Source organism: Mobula birostris, chromosome 17 (genome assembly GCF_030028105.1).
Source record: "Mobula birostris isolate sMobBir1 chromosome 17, sMobBir1.hap1, whole genome shotgun sequence".
Taxonomy (NCBI): Eukaryota; Metazoa; Chordata; class Chondrichthyes; order Myliobatiformes; family Myliobatidae; genus Mobula; species Mobula birostris.
Window position 1 is genome coordinate 72,421,714 of NC_092386.1, and position 17,706 is coordinate 72,439,419.

At 44.9% G+C, this 17,706-nt stretch overlaps 1 protein-coding gene across 1 annotated transcript in view; it reads right to left on the reverse strand.

Moving 5' to 3' along the window:
• Window positions 1-5,238: 5,238 nt before the first annotated feature.
• LOC140211457 (uncharacterized) overlaps window positions 5,239-17,706 on the reverse strand; it is a 52,734-nt gene continuing 40,266 nt past the window's right edge. The window contains exons 4-6 of the mRNA XM_072281157.1: window positions 13,624-13,710; window positions 9,094-9,231; window positions 5,239-5,307 (exon numbers count right to left, since the gene is read on the reverse strand). Coding sequence (XP_072137258.1) covers window positions 5,239-5,307; window positions 9,094-9,231; window positions 13,624-13,710 — 294 coding nt within the window. The remainder of the gene's footprint in view (window positions 5,308-9,093; window positions 9,232-13,623; window positions 13,711-17,706) is intronic.

The following is a 17,706-nucleotide window of genomic DNA, read 5'->3' on the forward strand; positions in this document are numbered from 1 at the left end:
GCTGTGGAAGCCACATTACTGGGTATATTTAAACAGAGGTTTATAGGGTCATGTTTTCTCACTCCAATTCATAAAAACAAATTGAAGGAAAAAACAGAGCTGAGAATAACTCATTTATGTTCTTTGTTTTGCTTTTAACAAGATGTGCATGTATGATGTAGCAGTGTCATGATGTATGCAATTCATGTATTTTTACATATAACCTGTAGTGAATTAATTAGAGGAACAAGAATGCTTAATGAAACAATATATGTCCAATATTACTGAAATATTAAATGCATGCACTCCTACTTGCTGAGATATAAATTCCAACTCCATGTAGAATGCATCTCAACTATATACATAGTATGAATATAATGCAACTACTATACAGGCATCCACAGCATGGTAAATTTTAAACTGCCCCATTCTGCATAAAAATTTAATCGCTGTGGAGGCTTTCTTACTCTTGTGGAATAATGTCTTTCTGAAGGGTGGGGCGGGGTGGATGTTGAAATCCCTCTACTTCGCAGTTGAGTCTTGTGGCTGTATAACAATCTCAGGTTCTGGGGCCTCCTCCTGGTGGTTGTAGAGTTGACTCTAGCACTGCAAGAAGCTCTGGCTAACTTTCTTCTCTAACAAATGGCTCTGCCCTCCTCAACTGATTGAAGTATCATCTCCAGACAATATTAGATGCAATCTCCAATGTGAAAGAGAGTGGTCCAGTTCTGTCCTTAATCTTTCTGAGTACCATTTTTGATTACCTCTGTAGACCCTCACCAGGACTGTTTGTCTAGGAGTGAAAGATAGAAACACAGAAAACCTACAGCACAATACAGGCCCTTCGGCCCACAAAGCTGTGCTGAACATATCCATACCTTAGAACTACCTAGGCTTACCCATAGCCCTCTATTTTTCTAAGCTCCGTGTAGCCATCCAGGAGTCTCTTCAAAGATGCTATCATTTCCACCTCCACCACCGCCGCCGGCAGCCCAGTCCACACACTCACCACTCTCTGTGTAAAAAAACTTACCCCTGACATCTCCTCTGTACCTACTCCCCGGCACCTTAAAAATATGCCCTCTCGTGCTAGCCATTTCAGCCAGCCTGGGAAAAAGCCTCTGACTATCCACATGATCAATGCCACTCACCATCTTGTACACCTCTATCAGGTCACCTGTCATCCTCTGTCGCTCCAAGGAGAAAAGCCAAGTTCACTCAACCTATTCTCATAAGGCATGCTCCCCAATCCAAGCAACATCCTTGTAAATCCCCTCTGCACCCTTTCTATGGTTTCCACATCCTTCCTGTAGTGAGGTGACAGGACTGAGCACAGTACTCCAAGTGGGGTCTAACCAGGGTCCTACGTATCTGCAACATTACCTCTCGGATCTTAAACTCAATCCCACGATTGATGAAGTCCAATGCACTGTATGCCTTCCTAACCACAGAGTCAACCTGCGTAGCAGCTTTGAGTGTCCTATGGACCAGGACCCCAAGATCCTCCACACTGCCAAGAGTCTTGCCATTAATGCTGCAATTCTGCCATCATTCTGCCATCATATTTGACCTACCAAAATGAACCACCTCACACTTATCTGGGTTGAACTCCATCTGTCACTTCTCAGCCCAGTTTTGCATCCTATCAATGTCCCGCTGTAACCTCTGACAGCCCTCCACACTATCCACAACACCCCCAACCTTTGTGTCATCAGCAAATTTACTAACCCATCCCTCCACTTCCTCATTCAGGTCATTTATAAAATTCCCAAAGAGTAGGGGTCCCAGAACAGATCCCTGAGGCACACCACTGGTCACTGACCTCCATGCAGAATATGACCCATCTACAACCACTCTTTGCCTTCTATGGGCAAGCCAGTTCTGGATCCACAAAGCAATGTCCCCTTGGATCCTATGCCTCCTTACTTTCTCAATAAGCCTTGCATGGGGTACCTTATCAAATGCCCTGCTAGAAATCCATATACACTACATCTATGGCTCTACCTTCATCAATGTGTTTAGTCACATCCTTAAAAAATTCAATCAGGCTTGTAAGGCACAACCTGCCTTTGATAAAGCCATACTGATAATTCCTAATCATATTATACCTCTCCAAATGTTAATAAATCCTGCCTCTTTGGATCTTCTCCATCAACTTACCAACCACTGAAGTAAGCCTCACTGGTCTATAATTTCCTGGGCTATCCCTACTCACCTTCTTGAATATGGGAACAACATCCACAACCCTCCAATCCTCCGGAACCTCTCCCATCCTCAATGCTGATGCAAAGATCATCTCCAGAGGCTCAGCAATCTCCTTCCCCACTTCCCACAGTAGCCTGGGGTACATCTCGAATGGTCCCGGTGACTTATCCAACTTGGTGCTTTCCAGCACATACTCTTCCTTAATATCTACATGCTCAAGCTTTTCAGTCCGCTGCAAGTTATCCCTACAATCACCAAGATCCTTTTCTGTAGTGAATACTGAAGCAAAGTATCCATTAAGTACCTCTGCTCTCTCCTCCGGTTCCATACACACTTTCCCACTGTCACACTTGATTCATCCTATTCTCTTACGTATTATCCTCTTGCTCTTCACATACTTGTAGAATGCCTTGGGGTTTTCCTTAATCCTGTCCGCCAAGGCCTTCTCATGGCCCCTTCTGGTTCTCCTAATTTCATTTTTAAGCTCCTTCCTGCTAGCCTTATAATCTTCCATATCCCTATCATTACCTAGTTTTTTAAACTTTTCGTGAGCTCTTCTTTTCTTGTTGACTAGATTTACAACAGCCTTTGTACACCACGGTTCCTGTACCCTACCATCCTTTCCATCTCATTGGAACGTATCTACACAGAACCCCACGCAAATATCCCCTGAACATTTGCCATATTTCTCCGTACTTTTCCCTGAGAACATCTGTTTCCAATTTATGCTTCCAAGTTCCTGCCTGATAGCCTCATATTTCCCTTTAGTCCAATTAAATGTTTTCCTAACTTGTCTGTTCCTATCCCTCTCCAATGCTATGGTAAAGGAGATAGAATTGTGATCACAATCTCCAAAACGCTCTCCCACTGAGAGACCTGACACCTGACCAGGTTCATTTCCCAATACCAGATCAAGTACAGCCTCTCCTCTTGTAGGCTTTTCCACATATTGTGTCAAGAAATCTTCCTGAACACACCTAACAAGCTCAACCCCTTATAAACCCCTCACTCTAAGGAAATGCCAACCTATATTTGGGAAATTAAAATCCCCCACCACAACAATCTCTTATTACTATTATTTCTCCTTTCCAGAATCCGTCTCCCTATCTGCTCCTTGATGTCCCTGTTACTATTGGGTGGTCTATAATAAGCACCCAGTAGAGTTATTGACCCCTTCTTATTCCTCACTTCCACCCACAGAGACAACCCCTCCATGACTTCCTCCTTTTCTGCAGCCGTGACACTATCGCTGACCAACAGTGCCACGTCCCACCTCTTTTGCCTCCCTCCCTGTCCTTTCTGAAACAGCTAAAACCTGGCACTTGAAGTAGCCAATCCTGCCCTTGCACCATCCAAGTCTCTGTAATGGCCACAACATCATTCCTCCAAGTGCTGATCCATGCTCGAAGCTCATCCGCTTTATTCATAATACTCCTCACATTAAAATAGACACATCTCAAACCATCGGTCTGAGTGCGTCCCTTCTCTATCACCTGCCTATCCGCCCTTTCTCACTGTCTCCGAGCTTTCTCTATTTGTAAGCCAACCTCCCTTTCCTCCATCACCTCAGTTTGGTTCCCATCCCCAGGGTTTCTGGTTTAAACTCTCCCTGATAGCCTTTGCAAACCTTCCCGCCAGGATATTGGTTCCCTTCAGATTCAGGTGCAACCCGTCCTTTTTGTACAAGTCACATCTGCCCCAAAAAGGTCCCAAAGATCCAGACATCTGAATCCCTGCCTGCTGCTCCAATCCATCAGCCACACATTTATCCTTCATTCTATTCCTATACTCACTGTCACGTGGCACAGGCAGTAATCCCAAGATAACTAGATTCGAGGTCCTACTTCTCAACTTCCTTCCTAACTCCCTATAGTCTGCTTCCTGGACCTCCTCAACAATGACCTCTGCTTCCCACTCCCATTCAGATATGTCCATCCATGGCCTCCTCTACTGCCATGATGAGGCTAAACTCAGGTTGGAGGAGCAACATCTCATATACCGTCTAGGTAGTCTCCAGCTCCTTGGTATGAACATAGAATTCTCCAACTTCCGGTAATTCCCTCTCCCTCCCTTCCCCTATTTCTATTTCACTCTGCCCCCTCCCCCAGCTGCCTACCACCTCCCTCTTGGTTCCGCCTCCTTCTACTACCCATTGTGTTTTCCCCTATTCTTTCTTCACCTTTCCTGCCTATCACCTCCCTGCCTCCCTTCCTCCACCCCTTTATCTTTCCCCTTACTGGTTTTTCACCTGGAACCTACCAGCCTTCTCCTTCCCACCTTCCCCCCACCTTCTTTATAGGGCCTCTGCCCCTTCCCTCTACAGTCCTGACGAAGGGTTTCGGCCCGAAACCTCGACCGATCTTTTCCACGGATGCTGCCCGACCTGCTGAGTTCCTCCAGCGTGTTGTGAGTGTTGCTTTGACCCCAGCATCTGCAGAGTATTTTGTGCTTGCGACCACTTTTGCTTCCCTCAGGTAGGCCATCTCCTCCAATAGTACTCAAACAGGAGTACTTATTGTTAAGGGGGACAGCCACTGGGGTACTCTCCAGCACCTGCTTTTTGCCCTTCCCTCTCCTGACTGTCACCCACTTGTCCGTCTCCCGTGGCCCTGGTGTGACTACTTGCCTATAGCTCCTCTCTATCACCTCCTCACTCTCCCTGACCAGATGAAGTTCATCGAGGTGCATCTCTAGTTCCCTAACATGGTCTCTAAGGAGCTGCAGCTCAATGCACCTGGTGCAGATGTGGCTGTCTGGGAGGCTGGGAGTCTCCAGGACTTCCCACATCTGACACTAAGCACAGAAAACCTGCCTCACATACATTCTTTCTGTCTATATTCTAAACCCTTTATCGCCAAAGCCCCATTTAGCCAAAGCCTTCCTACTCTGTCTCCCTCTACTCTGTCGCCTGCTCCTCCTGCACCCGCTCTGTAAAGCTGTCTCCTTTTAAACTCTTCCCGCTGTTCTCACTGGCCGACCTACACGTGCTTATGCAGTCGTGCCCCAATCAAACTGCTGGAGAAATAACTGTCACCTTTTCAAATCTGCTCGCTTTTAAACTCTTCCCGTTATTCTCACCGGCCGACCTCCACGCGCTTGCACAGTCGTGCCCCGTTCAAACTGCTGGAGAAATAAACATAGAACATAGAAGAGTACAGCACAAGAACAGGCCATTCCGCCCACAATGTTGTGCTGAATCAGCTAAAAAGCAAATTAAAAGCACCCAAATACTACTTCCTCCAACCTACACCACAACCGTATCCTTCCATCTTACTTACATCCATCTGCCTATCCAAACATCTCTTAAAAGCTTCTAACATATTTGCCTCTATCACTGTACTAGGCAGCACATTCCAGGTATCCACCACTCTTTGAGTAAAAAACTTACCCCTCACATCCTCATTGAACATAAATCCTCTCACCTCTAATACATGTTCTCTGGTCTTAGACATTTCAACTCCCTGTCTACTCTATCTATACTCTCAGAATCTAGTAAACATCTATCAGATCTTTCCTCAGCCTCCAACGCTCCAGAGAAAACAACCCAAATTTATCCAGCTTCTTGGGATAGCACATGCCGTCTAAACGAGGCAGCATCCTGTTCTGCACCCTCTCCAAAGCCTCAACATCCTTCCTGAAGTGGGGTGACCAGAACTGTATACAATACTCCAGATGTGGCCTAACCAGAGTTTTATAAAGTTACAACGTAACCTCCTGACTTCTGAACTCAGTGCCTCAACTAATAAAAGCAAGCATTCTATAAGCCTTCTTACCACCTTATCGACCTGTGGAGCCACTTTCAAGGAGCTATGAACTTGGATCTTAAACTCCTTGTTTGAGGAGTCTTCAATTTGTCTTGGCTGTTTGTCCTGCATATTCCATCTGACTTCCATACAAGTACAGGTTGAAATGTTTTAAACCCCAAACCAGATTTAATGACTCTCTGTCAATCTGCGCATAATTTTTCTCTGAGCATTAAGGGAACATGATGTAATTCACTTGCATCACTCAAAACATGTGACATGACTACACCTATACCATAAGGTGAGGTGTCACAGGCAAGGTTCACTGGATGACGTGGATCATAATGTGTGAGTACAGTGTCTGATGTCACCATTTCCTCTCCCCTTTTGAAAACCAACTAACAATGCTTTCTCCATTGCCATTTCTTCCCAACCTGTAGTAATGATCTTAAAGGGTAGAGCACAGTAACCAGATTTGGAAGGAATTTGTTTTAATGGCTGATAAATTCTAAAAAGGACCACAACTATGTCACGTCCTTTGGTGTTGGGGCATCCACCAGTGCTTGAATTTTCTCAGCACACTTGTATATACTTGTGCGTCAATGGTGCTACCATAGTAAGTGATGCCTGGTTTAAAGAATTCACACTTGTTGCATTGTGCCCTGAGCCCAAAATCTTCTAATCATTTTAACAATCTCTGAAGGTTTTGGAGATGTTCTTTGTCATCCATTCTGGTGACAACGATGCACCAGGTAACATGGAGGCCTGGGCAGCCTTGCAGCACCTGAGCCATAGCTTTCTGCCAGTGTTTCAGTATAGATGCTACTCCAAAAATAAATCTATTATAGTGATAAATCCCTTTGTGAGGGTTTAGGGTGAGAAACACTTTGGACTCTTCTCCCACCTCCATCTTTAGGTAGGCTGTAGCTGAAGTGTTTCTCTCCAGAAAGGTTTGCAAAGGTATCCTCTATCCTGAGCAGAGGGTATTCAGTACTGGGTTGATGATGACCTTAAAATCACCGCAGATCCTGACAGATCCATTCTTCTTGGCTATTGGGACCACTGGCCCATGGGTTCCACTTGACCCTGAAAAGAATTCCTTCAGCCTCAATGTGATCTAGCTCACTGGCTACTTTATAATGGATGGTATAAGGCACTGGTCATGCTTTAAGTATTAAATACCCAACAGATAGGTTCATGACTAATAAAAGCATCTAAGGTTATGAGTGAAGGCAGGAGAATGGGATTAGTAAGGATTTTAGATCAGCCAAGACCCAATGGCGAGGCTGATTCAATCACTGAATGGCCTATTTCTGCTCTTGTGTCTTATGATCTTATGGTCCAAACTTTCCTGCAACTCGCCTTCCAACATTCAGTGAGATTTGTTTTCCCTACTTGCTCTTCGATCTCCACCAGCACTCCTCTTTCCCGGGCATTTTCCTATGCAAAGCAGGACATGCGACATCTGCTTTCTTACCTCGTCCCTTCTCACAGTTCAGGGATAAAGCGTGGCTATTCAGGTACGGCACAGCTTCATGGGAGCTACTGCAGGAGACCAGGAATCCTGTCCTCAGGTGCCATCTGCATGGAGTTTGCAAGTTTTCCAGTGAATGTGCGGGTTTCCTCTGGATGCTCAAGTTTCCTTGCACATCCCACACCATGGTAGCGTAGAGTAGTGGCTAGCCCAACTCTGTGTGTCAGAGTTTGGAGTTCAGTTCTGATGCTGTCTTTCAGGAGTTTGTACGTCCCTCCCCGTGAGCACGTGGATTTCCTCCAGGTGCTCCGATTTCCTCCCACATTGCAAAGATGCACTGGTTAGTAGGCTAATTGGTCATTGTAAACTGTCCTGTGACAGTATGGGTTAACTGGATGGGTTGCTGGGCAGTGTGGCTCGTTGGGTCAGAAGGGCCTATTCAACACTGTGTTTCTAAACACATCAATAAAAAAATAAAATCCCAAAGATGTGCATGATAACTTACCTCTGTAAATTGCCCCCATGAGCAGACAGAAGGTAGAAACCTGAGGGAATTGAAATGAACGTGGGGGAGAAAAAGCTGATTTTAATAAAGAATGCATGGAAGTGGGTGACCGAAGTCGGATCAGTGTGCTAGTCTGTTTCTATGTTGTATCTTTACATAATAATTGGCACTTCCTTTGCTCTAGTCTACTCTATTCAATGTTCACGATGTGGCCTCCACTGCACTGGGGAAATTAACCAGATATTGGTGATCACAAAAGCAGTTAGACCATAGGAGCTGAATTAGGCCGTTCAGCCCATTGAGTCTGCTCCACCATTCTATCATGGCTGATGCTGGATCCCTCTCAACCCCATACACCTGCCTTCTCACCATATCCTTTGATGCCCTGACCAATCAGAAAACCATCAACTTCCATCTTAAATATGTGCATGGACTTGGCCTCCACCGCAGTCTGTGGCAGAACATTCCACAGATTCACCACTCTCTGGCTAAAAAAAATCCTCCTTACCTGTGTTCTAAAAGGTCGCCCCTCAATTTTGAGGCTGTGCCCTGTAGTTCTGGACACCCCCACCTTAGGAAACGTTCTCTCCACATCTATCTGATCTAGCCCTTTCAACAATCGGTAGATTTTAATGAGATCCCCCTACAATCATCCTTGTGAACCTCCTCTAGACTCTTTCCAATGACAACACATCTTTTCTGAGACACAGGCACAAAACTGTTGACAATACTCCAAGTGTGGCCTGTCTAGTGTCTTATGAAGGCTCAGAATTATCTCTTTGCTTTTATGTTCTATTCCCCTTGAATATAAATGGCGACAATGCATTTGCCTGCTTTACCACAGACTCAGCCTGTAAATTAACCTTCTGGGAGTCTTGCATATGGACTCCTAAGACCCTCTGCACCTCTGATGTTTGAACTTCTCTCCACTTAGATAATATTATAACCATATAACAATTACAGCACGGAAACAGGCCATCTCGGCCCTTCTAATCCATGCTGAACTCTTACTCTCACCTACTCCCACCGACCTGCACTCAGCCCATAACCCTCCGTTCCTTTCCTGTCCATATAGCCATCCAATTTAACTTTAAAGGACAACATCGAACCTGCCTCAACCATTTCTGCTGGAAGCTCGTTCCACACAGCTACCACTCTCTTAGTAAAGAAGTTCCCCCTCATGTTACCAGAGTTTGTAGAATATCCTTGTGTCTTCTCTGATTCCCTCCAGTGCTCCGGTTTCCTCCCACATTCCAGAGATTTGGGGATAAGTATGTGAGTTGACCACTGTCAATTGCCACTAGTGTGCAGGTAATTGGTAGAACCTGGAGGCAGGGGGTGCCGATGGGAAAATCGGGAGATTCAAAAGAAGTTAATGTAGGCATTGTAAATAAGTGACTGATGACCACTTATGTCCTACCAAAATGTAGCACCTCACATTTTTCAGCATTAAACTCCATCTGCCATCTTTCAGCCCACTCTTCTAACTGGCATAAATCTCTCCGCAGGCTTTGAAAACCTACTTCATTATCCACAACACCACCTATCTTAGTATCATCTGCATACTTACTAATCCAATTTACCACCCCATCATCCAGATCATTAATATATATGACAAACAACATTGGACCCAGTACAGAACCCTGAGTCACATCGCTACACACCCTCCTCCAATCTGACACACAGTTATCCACCACTACTCTCTGGCATCTCCCATCCAGCCACTGCTGAATCCATTTTACTACTTCGATATTAATGCCTAACAATTGAACCTTCCTAACTAACCTTCCGTGTGGAACCTTGTCAAAGGCCTTACTGAAGTCTATATAGACAACATCCACCGCTTTACCCTCGTCAACGTTCCCAGTAACCTCATCAAAAATTCAATAAGATTTGTCAAATACGACCTTCCACGCACAAATCCATGTTGACTGTTCCTAATCAGACCCTGTCTATCCAGATAATTATATATACCATCTCTAAGAATACTTTCCATCAATTTACCCACCACTGACGTCAAACTCACAGGCCGATAATTGCCAGGTTTACTCTTAGAACCCTTTTTAAACAGTGGAACCACATGAACAATACGCCAATCCTCCAGCACCATCCCCGTTTCTAATGACATTTGAAATATTTCTGTCAGAGCCCCTGCTATTTCCACACTAACTTCCCTCAAGGTCCTAGGGAATACCTTGTCCAGACCCGGAGACTTATCCACTTTTATATTCCTTAAAAGCGCCAGTACTTCCTCTTCTTTAATCGTCATACTTTCCATAACTACCCTTCTTGTTTCCCTTACCTTACACAATTCAATATCCTTCTCCTTAGTGAATACCGAAGAAAAGAAATTGTTCAAAATCTCCCCCATCTCTTTTGGCTCCCCCCGCATAGCCGTCCACTCTGATTCTCTAAGGGACCAATCTTATCCCTCACTAACCTTTTGCCACTAACATAACTGTAGAAACCCTTTGGATTTATTTTCACCTTACTTGCCAAAGCAGCCTCGTATCCTCTTTTAGCTTTTCTAATTTCTTTCTTAAGATTCTTTTTACATTCTTTATATTCCTCGAGCACCTCATTAACTCCAAGCTGCCTATATTTATTGTAGATACCTCTCTTTTTCCGAACCGAATTTCCAATATCCCTTGAAAACCATGGCTCTCTCAAACTTTTAACCTTTCCTTTCAACCTAACAGGAACGTAAAGATCCTGTACCCTCAACATTTCACCTTTAAATAACCTCCATTTCTCTATTACATCTTTCCCATAAAACAAATTGTCCCAATTCACTCCTTCTAATTCCTTTCGCATCTCCTCAAAGTTAGCCTTTCTTCAATCAAAAATCTCAACCTTGGGTCTAGTCCTATCCTTCTCCATAATTATATTGAAACTGATGGTATTGTGATCACTGGACCCGAAGTGCTCCCCAACACATATCTCCATCACCTGCCCTATCTCATTCCCTAACAGGAGATCCAACACTGCCCCTTCTCTAGTCAGTACCTCTATGTATTGCTGCAAAAAACTATCTTGCACACATTTGACAAAGTCCAAACCATCCATCAAAAAATTAAAATCTCCCATAATCACAATCTTGCGTTTACTACAAATATCTGCTATCTCCTTACAAATTTGCTCCTCCAATTCTCAGTCCCCATTAGGTGGTCTATAATACACCCCTATTATGCATCACTACACCTTTCCTATTCCTCAATTCCACCCAAATAGCCTCCCTAGACGAGTCCACTAATCTACCCTGCCAGAGCACTGCTGTTATATTTTCTCTGACAAACAATGCAACACCTCCCCCTCTTGCCCCTCCTATTCTATCACACCTGAAGCAATGAAATCCTGGAATATTTAGTTACCAATCACACCCCTCCTGCAACCATGTTTCACTAATAGCTACAACATCATATTTTCAGGTATCAATCCATGCTCTAAGCTCATCCACCTTTCTTACAATGTTCCTAGTAATAAAATAGATGCATTTAAGGAACTCTCCACCTCCCACTCTCTGTTTATCCTTAATGGAGCAAACAACTTTGTTATCATTTTCTGCCTTCTCCCCTACATCTTTGGTCTGAGTGCTCCCGATCTCTGTCCCCTGCCTATCCTCCCTCACAGATTGTCTACTAGCTTTCTCTATTTGTGAACTAACCTCCTCTCTCCTAGTCTCTTCAATTTGATTCCCACCCCCCAACCATTCTAGTTTAAAGTCACCTCAGTAGCCCTCACAAATCTCCCCGCCAGGATATTGGTCCCCCTAGGATTCAAGTGTAACCCGTCCTTTTTGTACAGGTCACACCTGCGTCAAAAGAGGTCCCAATGATCCAAAAACTTGAATCCCTGCCCCCTGCTCCAATCCCTCAGCCGCACATTTATCCTCCACCTCATTGCATTCCTACTCTCACTGTCGCGTAGCACAGGCAGTAATCCCGAGATTACAACCTTGGCAGTCCTTCTTCTCAACTCCCTACCTAACTCTCTATATTCTTCTTTCAGGACCTCTCCCCTTTTCCTACCTATGTCATTGGTACCTATATGTACCACGACTTCTGGCTCTTCTCCCTCCCACTTCAGGAAATCTTGGACACGATCAGAAACATCCCGGACCCTGGCACCAGGGAGTCTGCACTATTGTTTCTCATACCAAAATGCATTATCATACATTTCCCAACACTATATTCCATCTGCCACTTTTTTCCCATTTTTTCAATTTGTCTAAGTCCTGCTGCAATTGCGTTGTTTCCTCAGCACTACCTACCCCTCTACCTATCTTTGTATGATCTGCAAACTTTGCCACAAAACCATCAATTCCATCATCTAAATCATTGACAAACAGTGTGAAAAGTAGTGGTCCCTGAGGAACACCACTAGTTACTGGCAGCCTATCCCTGCCAGTATGGGAGCTCCTAGCCTGTCTCTTTAATTTCCTTCCCATTCCTATCCTGACTCACCTCTTGATGGTCTCCTGTACAGTTCAATGAGATGCAGTCTAAGCTGAGGAATAGCAGCTCATTTTCCCTCCAGGCACATGAGAGCCTTCCACATTCAATGTTGGTTATGGTTTTGGATCCTGCGATCTGCCTGGCTTGTGGGTTGCTGTACAGGTGAGCACTGCGCCATTGCTTCCGTCTCTCATGGTTGCGGATGAGTGCCTGGGTTGCGGCAGAGCTCTCTCCGATCCACTCTGCAACGTTTTCTGCCCATTTCTTCCTCAGTCTGCCCCTTTCTCTTTCCCCTGCACCATTCCCTGAGAATGGTCTTTGAGAGTTCGCTTGATCTTGTTATGTGGCCGTACCATCTCAGTTTTCTCTTCTTTTCTGGGGACACTAGGTCTTCATAGAACTTTGTGTTGGGTGATGGCTCTTTGTACTTTGTTGTTTGAGATATGGTCTGTATAGGAGATGCTGAAGAGCCCTTAGAAGCACTTCATTTCTACCCTCTCGATTTATCTTGCAGTTCTGCTCTCAAAGTCTGTGATTTGCATGCATGCAAGAAGAGGGAGAGCACAAGTGTGTGCAGGAGTTTCAACTTGGATCTGAGAGTGATGTTATTGTCCCTCCAGACTGGTTTTAGTTTAGCCAGTGTTGCCGTTGTTTGGGCTGTCCTTGCAAGGACTTCAGGCTTTGATCCTTCTTGGTTGATGATGGTGTCAAGATACTTGAAACATTTGACAGTCTCTAGTTCTTGTCCACGGACTGTGATTTTTGTCATGATTGGCTCCTCACTGTTTCTAATCAATTTCTGATGAACCTTATCAACTTCCAAAATAAATTCACTCTTTCTTTCTCCACAGATACAGCCTGATTCTTCAGGGCATTGCCAGCATCAATTCACAGATTTCAATTCTTGTGTTCTCTGTCTCTAACTTCCCTCAATAACCTATCAACCAGATGGTTTTGTAAACTGTCTATCATCATGGCAACCCTGACCTGACCTGACCCTATCACAGATTGTTCAACCCATCATTCCCTCTGCCGCCAACCCACCCCACCCTGCTGGTACTTAGCCTGTTTTTTTTTCTCATTTCTCTGGTTCTGGTGAAAGAGTCTTCACCCAAAAATTAACTGTTAAGTGTTTCCAATGAGCATTTTCTTACACAGATTTCCAGCATTGATGGTTTATGATTTTCACTTAAAACAAATTAATATTAACCATTTGTAAAATTGATCACAGAGCAATAAGCAAGACACTAATCTGTGTTCTACCTTTGTGGTTTGGTTGTATTTTGCTCTACGGTGTGCCAAGGGGAGCTGGTTGTTACTGATTTCTCCTTGGTACTGAAGCAGGGACCCCTGGAAGAGAAATTAATGTAAACTGAGCTATAATGTAAATTTTTCTGCTCCATATAATTTGAATGATTAAAGCAGATGTTTTTCTAAGGGTGCAATTGTAATAGAAAAACTATAGAAAACCATAGAAAAACTACAGCACAGATACAGGCCCTTTGGCCCTTCTTGGCTGTGCTGAACCATTTTCTGCCTAGTCCTACTGACCTGCACACGGACCATATCCCTCCATACACCTCCCATCCATGTATCTGTCCAATTTATTCTTAAATGTTAAAAAAGAACCCGCATTTACCACCTCGTCTGGCAGCTCATTCCATACTCCCACCACTCTCTGTGTGAAGAAGCCCCCCCTAATGTTCCCTTTAAACTTTTCCCCCCTTACCCTTAACCCATGTGCAGGCTTTTATTGTTCAGGGTGGGCCACAAGAATAATGAAATGCACAAACAGACCATGGATTTCTAATATCAAATTTAGTTCAATGGTGCATTCTCAACTTCAAATTAGTGGCCTGTAGTTTCAAAGTTTCACTGACTTTTTTGTCTACATTCACCGAGGCTACCTTAATAAGGCCACTATTAATTACCCATCCTAATCATACCAGAGGAGATGATACCCTTTTTGAAAGACAGCAGTATAAGGGTTGAAAGTACAATGTGAAGGGAATTCCATGTTATAAACAGCATTTAACTTAGAAGAGAATTTGTAGTTACCTTCAATGGGTAGAAATTGCAGGCTTGACAGATGCTAGTGACCAAGTTTTTTTTGAGTTTGATATTATCAACACTGCTCCTAGATGTGTGTTGTGTGATTGGGTGTTGGTGAGGAAGTGACTAGGGTAGGTGCAGGGCTACCAATCGCGCATGAATTTTGTCAAGCTACAGTCAGTCAGACAAGTAATAGATCACAACTGACATGAGTTTTGTAGAAGTATTTGGGATTCATGTGCTCAAACAGTCCACCCCTCTGAACTTCTATAGTAGTAACAACATATAAAATTTTTAGTTAAAGCTGACAGCAGATGTTCTTTAATGGAAGTAATGCTGTTGTTATGGGAAGGTAGTCATGCTCTCTGTTGCTGGCACTGTTATTATCCGGGGGGGGGGGACAATTCATATCACAGAGGTTATTTATTGGTTTTAGCTCTCATCTATGACTGTCTCATTCTCCCTTATGAGTTGAAGGTCATCCAGCTGCTGCTCCAGATTCCTTACATGGTCTTCCAGATCGCCCAGCCGTATGCACTTCTGGCAGATGTGACTCTGCAGGAGAGGGGCGTTCCCCCAAGACTGCCACATCTCACATGAGAGGCACATCACCGTCTCAGGACATATTGTAAAAACTAACTGCGAGCTAGCTTGTCCTCCGCCTCTTCTCGTCGAAGCCTCTTGAGTGAAAGCCTCAAAGCTCCACTCCTTCACTGGCCCACTCATGATCTGGAAGACCCTGAAAGGAATCTGGAGCAGCAGCTGGATGACCTTCGACTCATAAGGGAGAATGAGGCAGTCATAGATGAGAGCTACAGGTAGGTAGTCACACCTAGGCTGTCGGAAGCAGGTCGTTGGGTGACAGTCAGAGGGGGGAAAGCGAAGGTGAGCAGACAGGTAGTGCAGAGCACCCCTGTAGCCATTCCCCTGAATAATAAGTTTACCGTCCAGGATACTGTTGGCGGGGACGACCGACCAGGTGTGAGCCACGGTGGCAGGGCCTCTGGCACTGAGTCTGACTCTGTGGTGCAGAAGGGTGGGACGGAGAAGAGGAGAGCTGTCGTCATTGGAGACTCTATAGTTGGGGAGCAGACAGGAGATTTTGTGGACGTGAGAAGGACACCCGCATGGTTTGTTGCCTCCCAGGTGCCAGGGTCCGGGATGTCTCTGACCGGGTGAACGACATCCTGGTACGAGAGGGAAAGCAACCAGACGTCGTGATACATGTTGGGACCAATGACATGGGCAGGAAGAGGGATGAGGTCCTGAAGTGTGAGTTTTGGGAATTAGGCAGAAGGCTGAAGAACAGGACCTCAAGGGTGATGTTCTCAGGATTGCTGCCAGTGCTACATGACAGTGATAGTAAGAATTGGAGGAGATGGCAGTTGAATGCGTGGCTGAGGAGTTGGTGCAGGGAGCAGGGTTTTAGATTTTTGGATCATTGGGATCTCTTCTGGGGAAGGTGGGACCTGTACAGATTGGATGGATTGCACCTGAACTCAAGGGGGAGCAATATCCTTGCAGGTAGGCTTGCTAGCACGGTTTGGGAGGGTTTAAATTAATTTGTGAGGGGAATGGGACCCAGAGCGATAGAGCAGTGAAAGAAGTGCATGGAGTAAAGCCAGATCTAACATACAGAGAGGCTTTGAGGAAAGAGAAGCAGAATAAACGGTGTAAAGGCAGTGAGGTAGAAGGGCTGAAATGTGTGTACCTCAATGCAAGAAGCATCAGGAACAAAGGTGATGAACTGAGAGCTTGGATACATACATGGAATTATGATGTAGTGACCATTACAGAGACTTGGCTGGCACCAGGGCAGGAGTGGATTCTCAATATTCCTGGATTTCAGTGCTTTAAAAGGGATAGAGATGGGGGAAAAGGGGAGGAGGGGTGGCATTACTGGTCAGGGATACTATTACAGCTACAGAAAGGGTGGGTAATGTAGCAGGATCCTCTTTTGAGTCAATATGGGTAGAAGTCAGGAACAGGAAGGGAGCAGTTACTCTGTTGGGGGTATTCTATAGGCCCCCTGGTAGCAGCAGAGATACAGAGGAGCAGATTGGGAGGCAGATTTTGGGAAGGTGCAAAAATAACAGGGTTGTTATCATGGGTGATTTTAACTTCCCTAATATTGATTGGTACCTGATTAATTCCAAGGGTTTAGATGGGGCAGAATTTGTTAAGTGTGTCCAGGATGGATCCCTGTCACAGTATGTGGACAGGCCGACCAGGGGGAATGCCATACTAGATCTAGTACTAGGTAATGATCCGGGTCAGGTCACAAATCTCACAGTGGGTGAGCATCTGGGGGACAGTGACCACCGCTCCCTGACCTTTATAATTATCATGGAAAAGGAAAGAATCAAAGAGGACAGGAAAATTTTTAATTGGGGAAAGGCAAATTATGAGGCTATAAGGCTAGAACTTGCGGGTGTGAATTGGGATGTTTTTGCAGGGAAATGTACTATGGACATGTGGTCAATGTTTAGAGATCTCTTGCAGGATGTAAGGGATAAATTAGTCCTGGTGAGGAAGATAAAGAATGGTAGGGTGAAGGAACCATGGGTGACAAGTGAGGTGGAAAATCTAGTCAGGAGGAAGAAGGCAGCATACATGAGGTTTAGGAAGCAAGGATCAGATGGGTCTATTGAGTAATATAGGGAAGCAAGAAAGGAGCTTAAGAAGGGGCTGAGAAGAGCGAGAAGGGGGCATGAGGAGGCCTTGGCGAGTAGGGTAAAGGAAAACCCCAAGGCATTCTTCAATTTTGTGAAGAAAAAAAGGATGACAGGAGTGAAGGTAGGACCGATTAGAGATAAAGGTGGGAACATGTGCCTGGAGGCTATGGAAATGAGCGAGGTCCTCAATGAATACTTCTCTTCGATATTCACCAATGAGAGGGAACTTGATAATGGTGAGGACAATATGAGTGAGGTTGATGTTCTGGAGCATGTTGATATTAAGGGAGAGGAGGTGTTGGAGTTGTTAAAATACATTAGGACGGATAAGTCCCCGGGGCCTGACGGAATATTCCCCAGGCTGCTCCATGAGGCGAGAGAAGAGATTGCTGAGCCTCTGGCTAGGATCTTTATGTCCTCGTTGTCCACAGGAATGGTACCGGAGGACTGGAGGGAGGCAAATGTTGTTATCTTGTTCAAAAAAGGTAGTAGGGATAGTCCAGGTAAATATAGACCAGTGACCCTTACGTCTGTGGTGGGAAAGCTGTTGGAAAAGATTCTTAGAGAAGGGATCTATGGGCATTTAGAGAATCATGGTCTGATCAGGGACAGTCAGCAT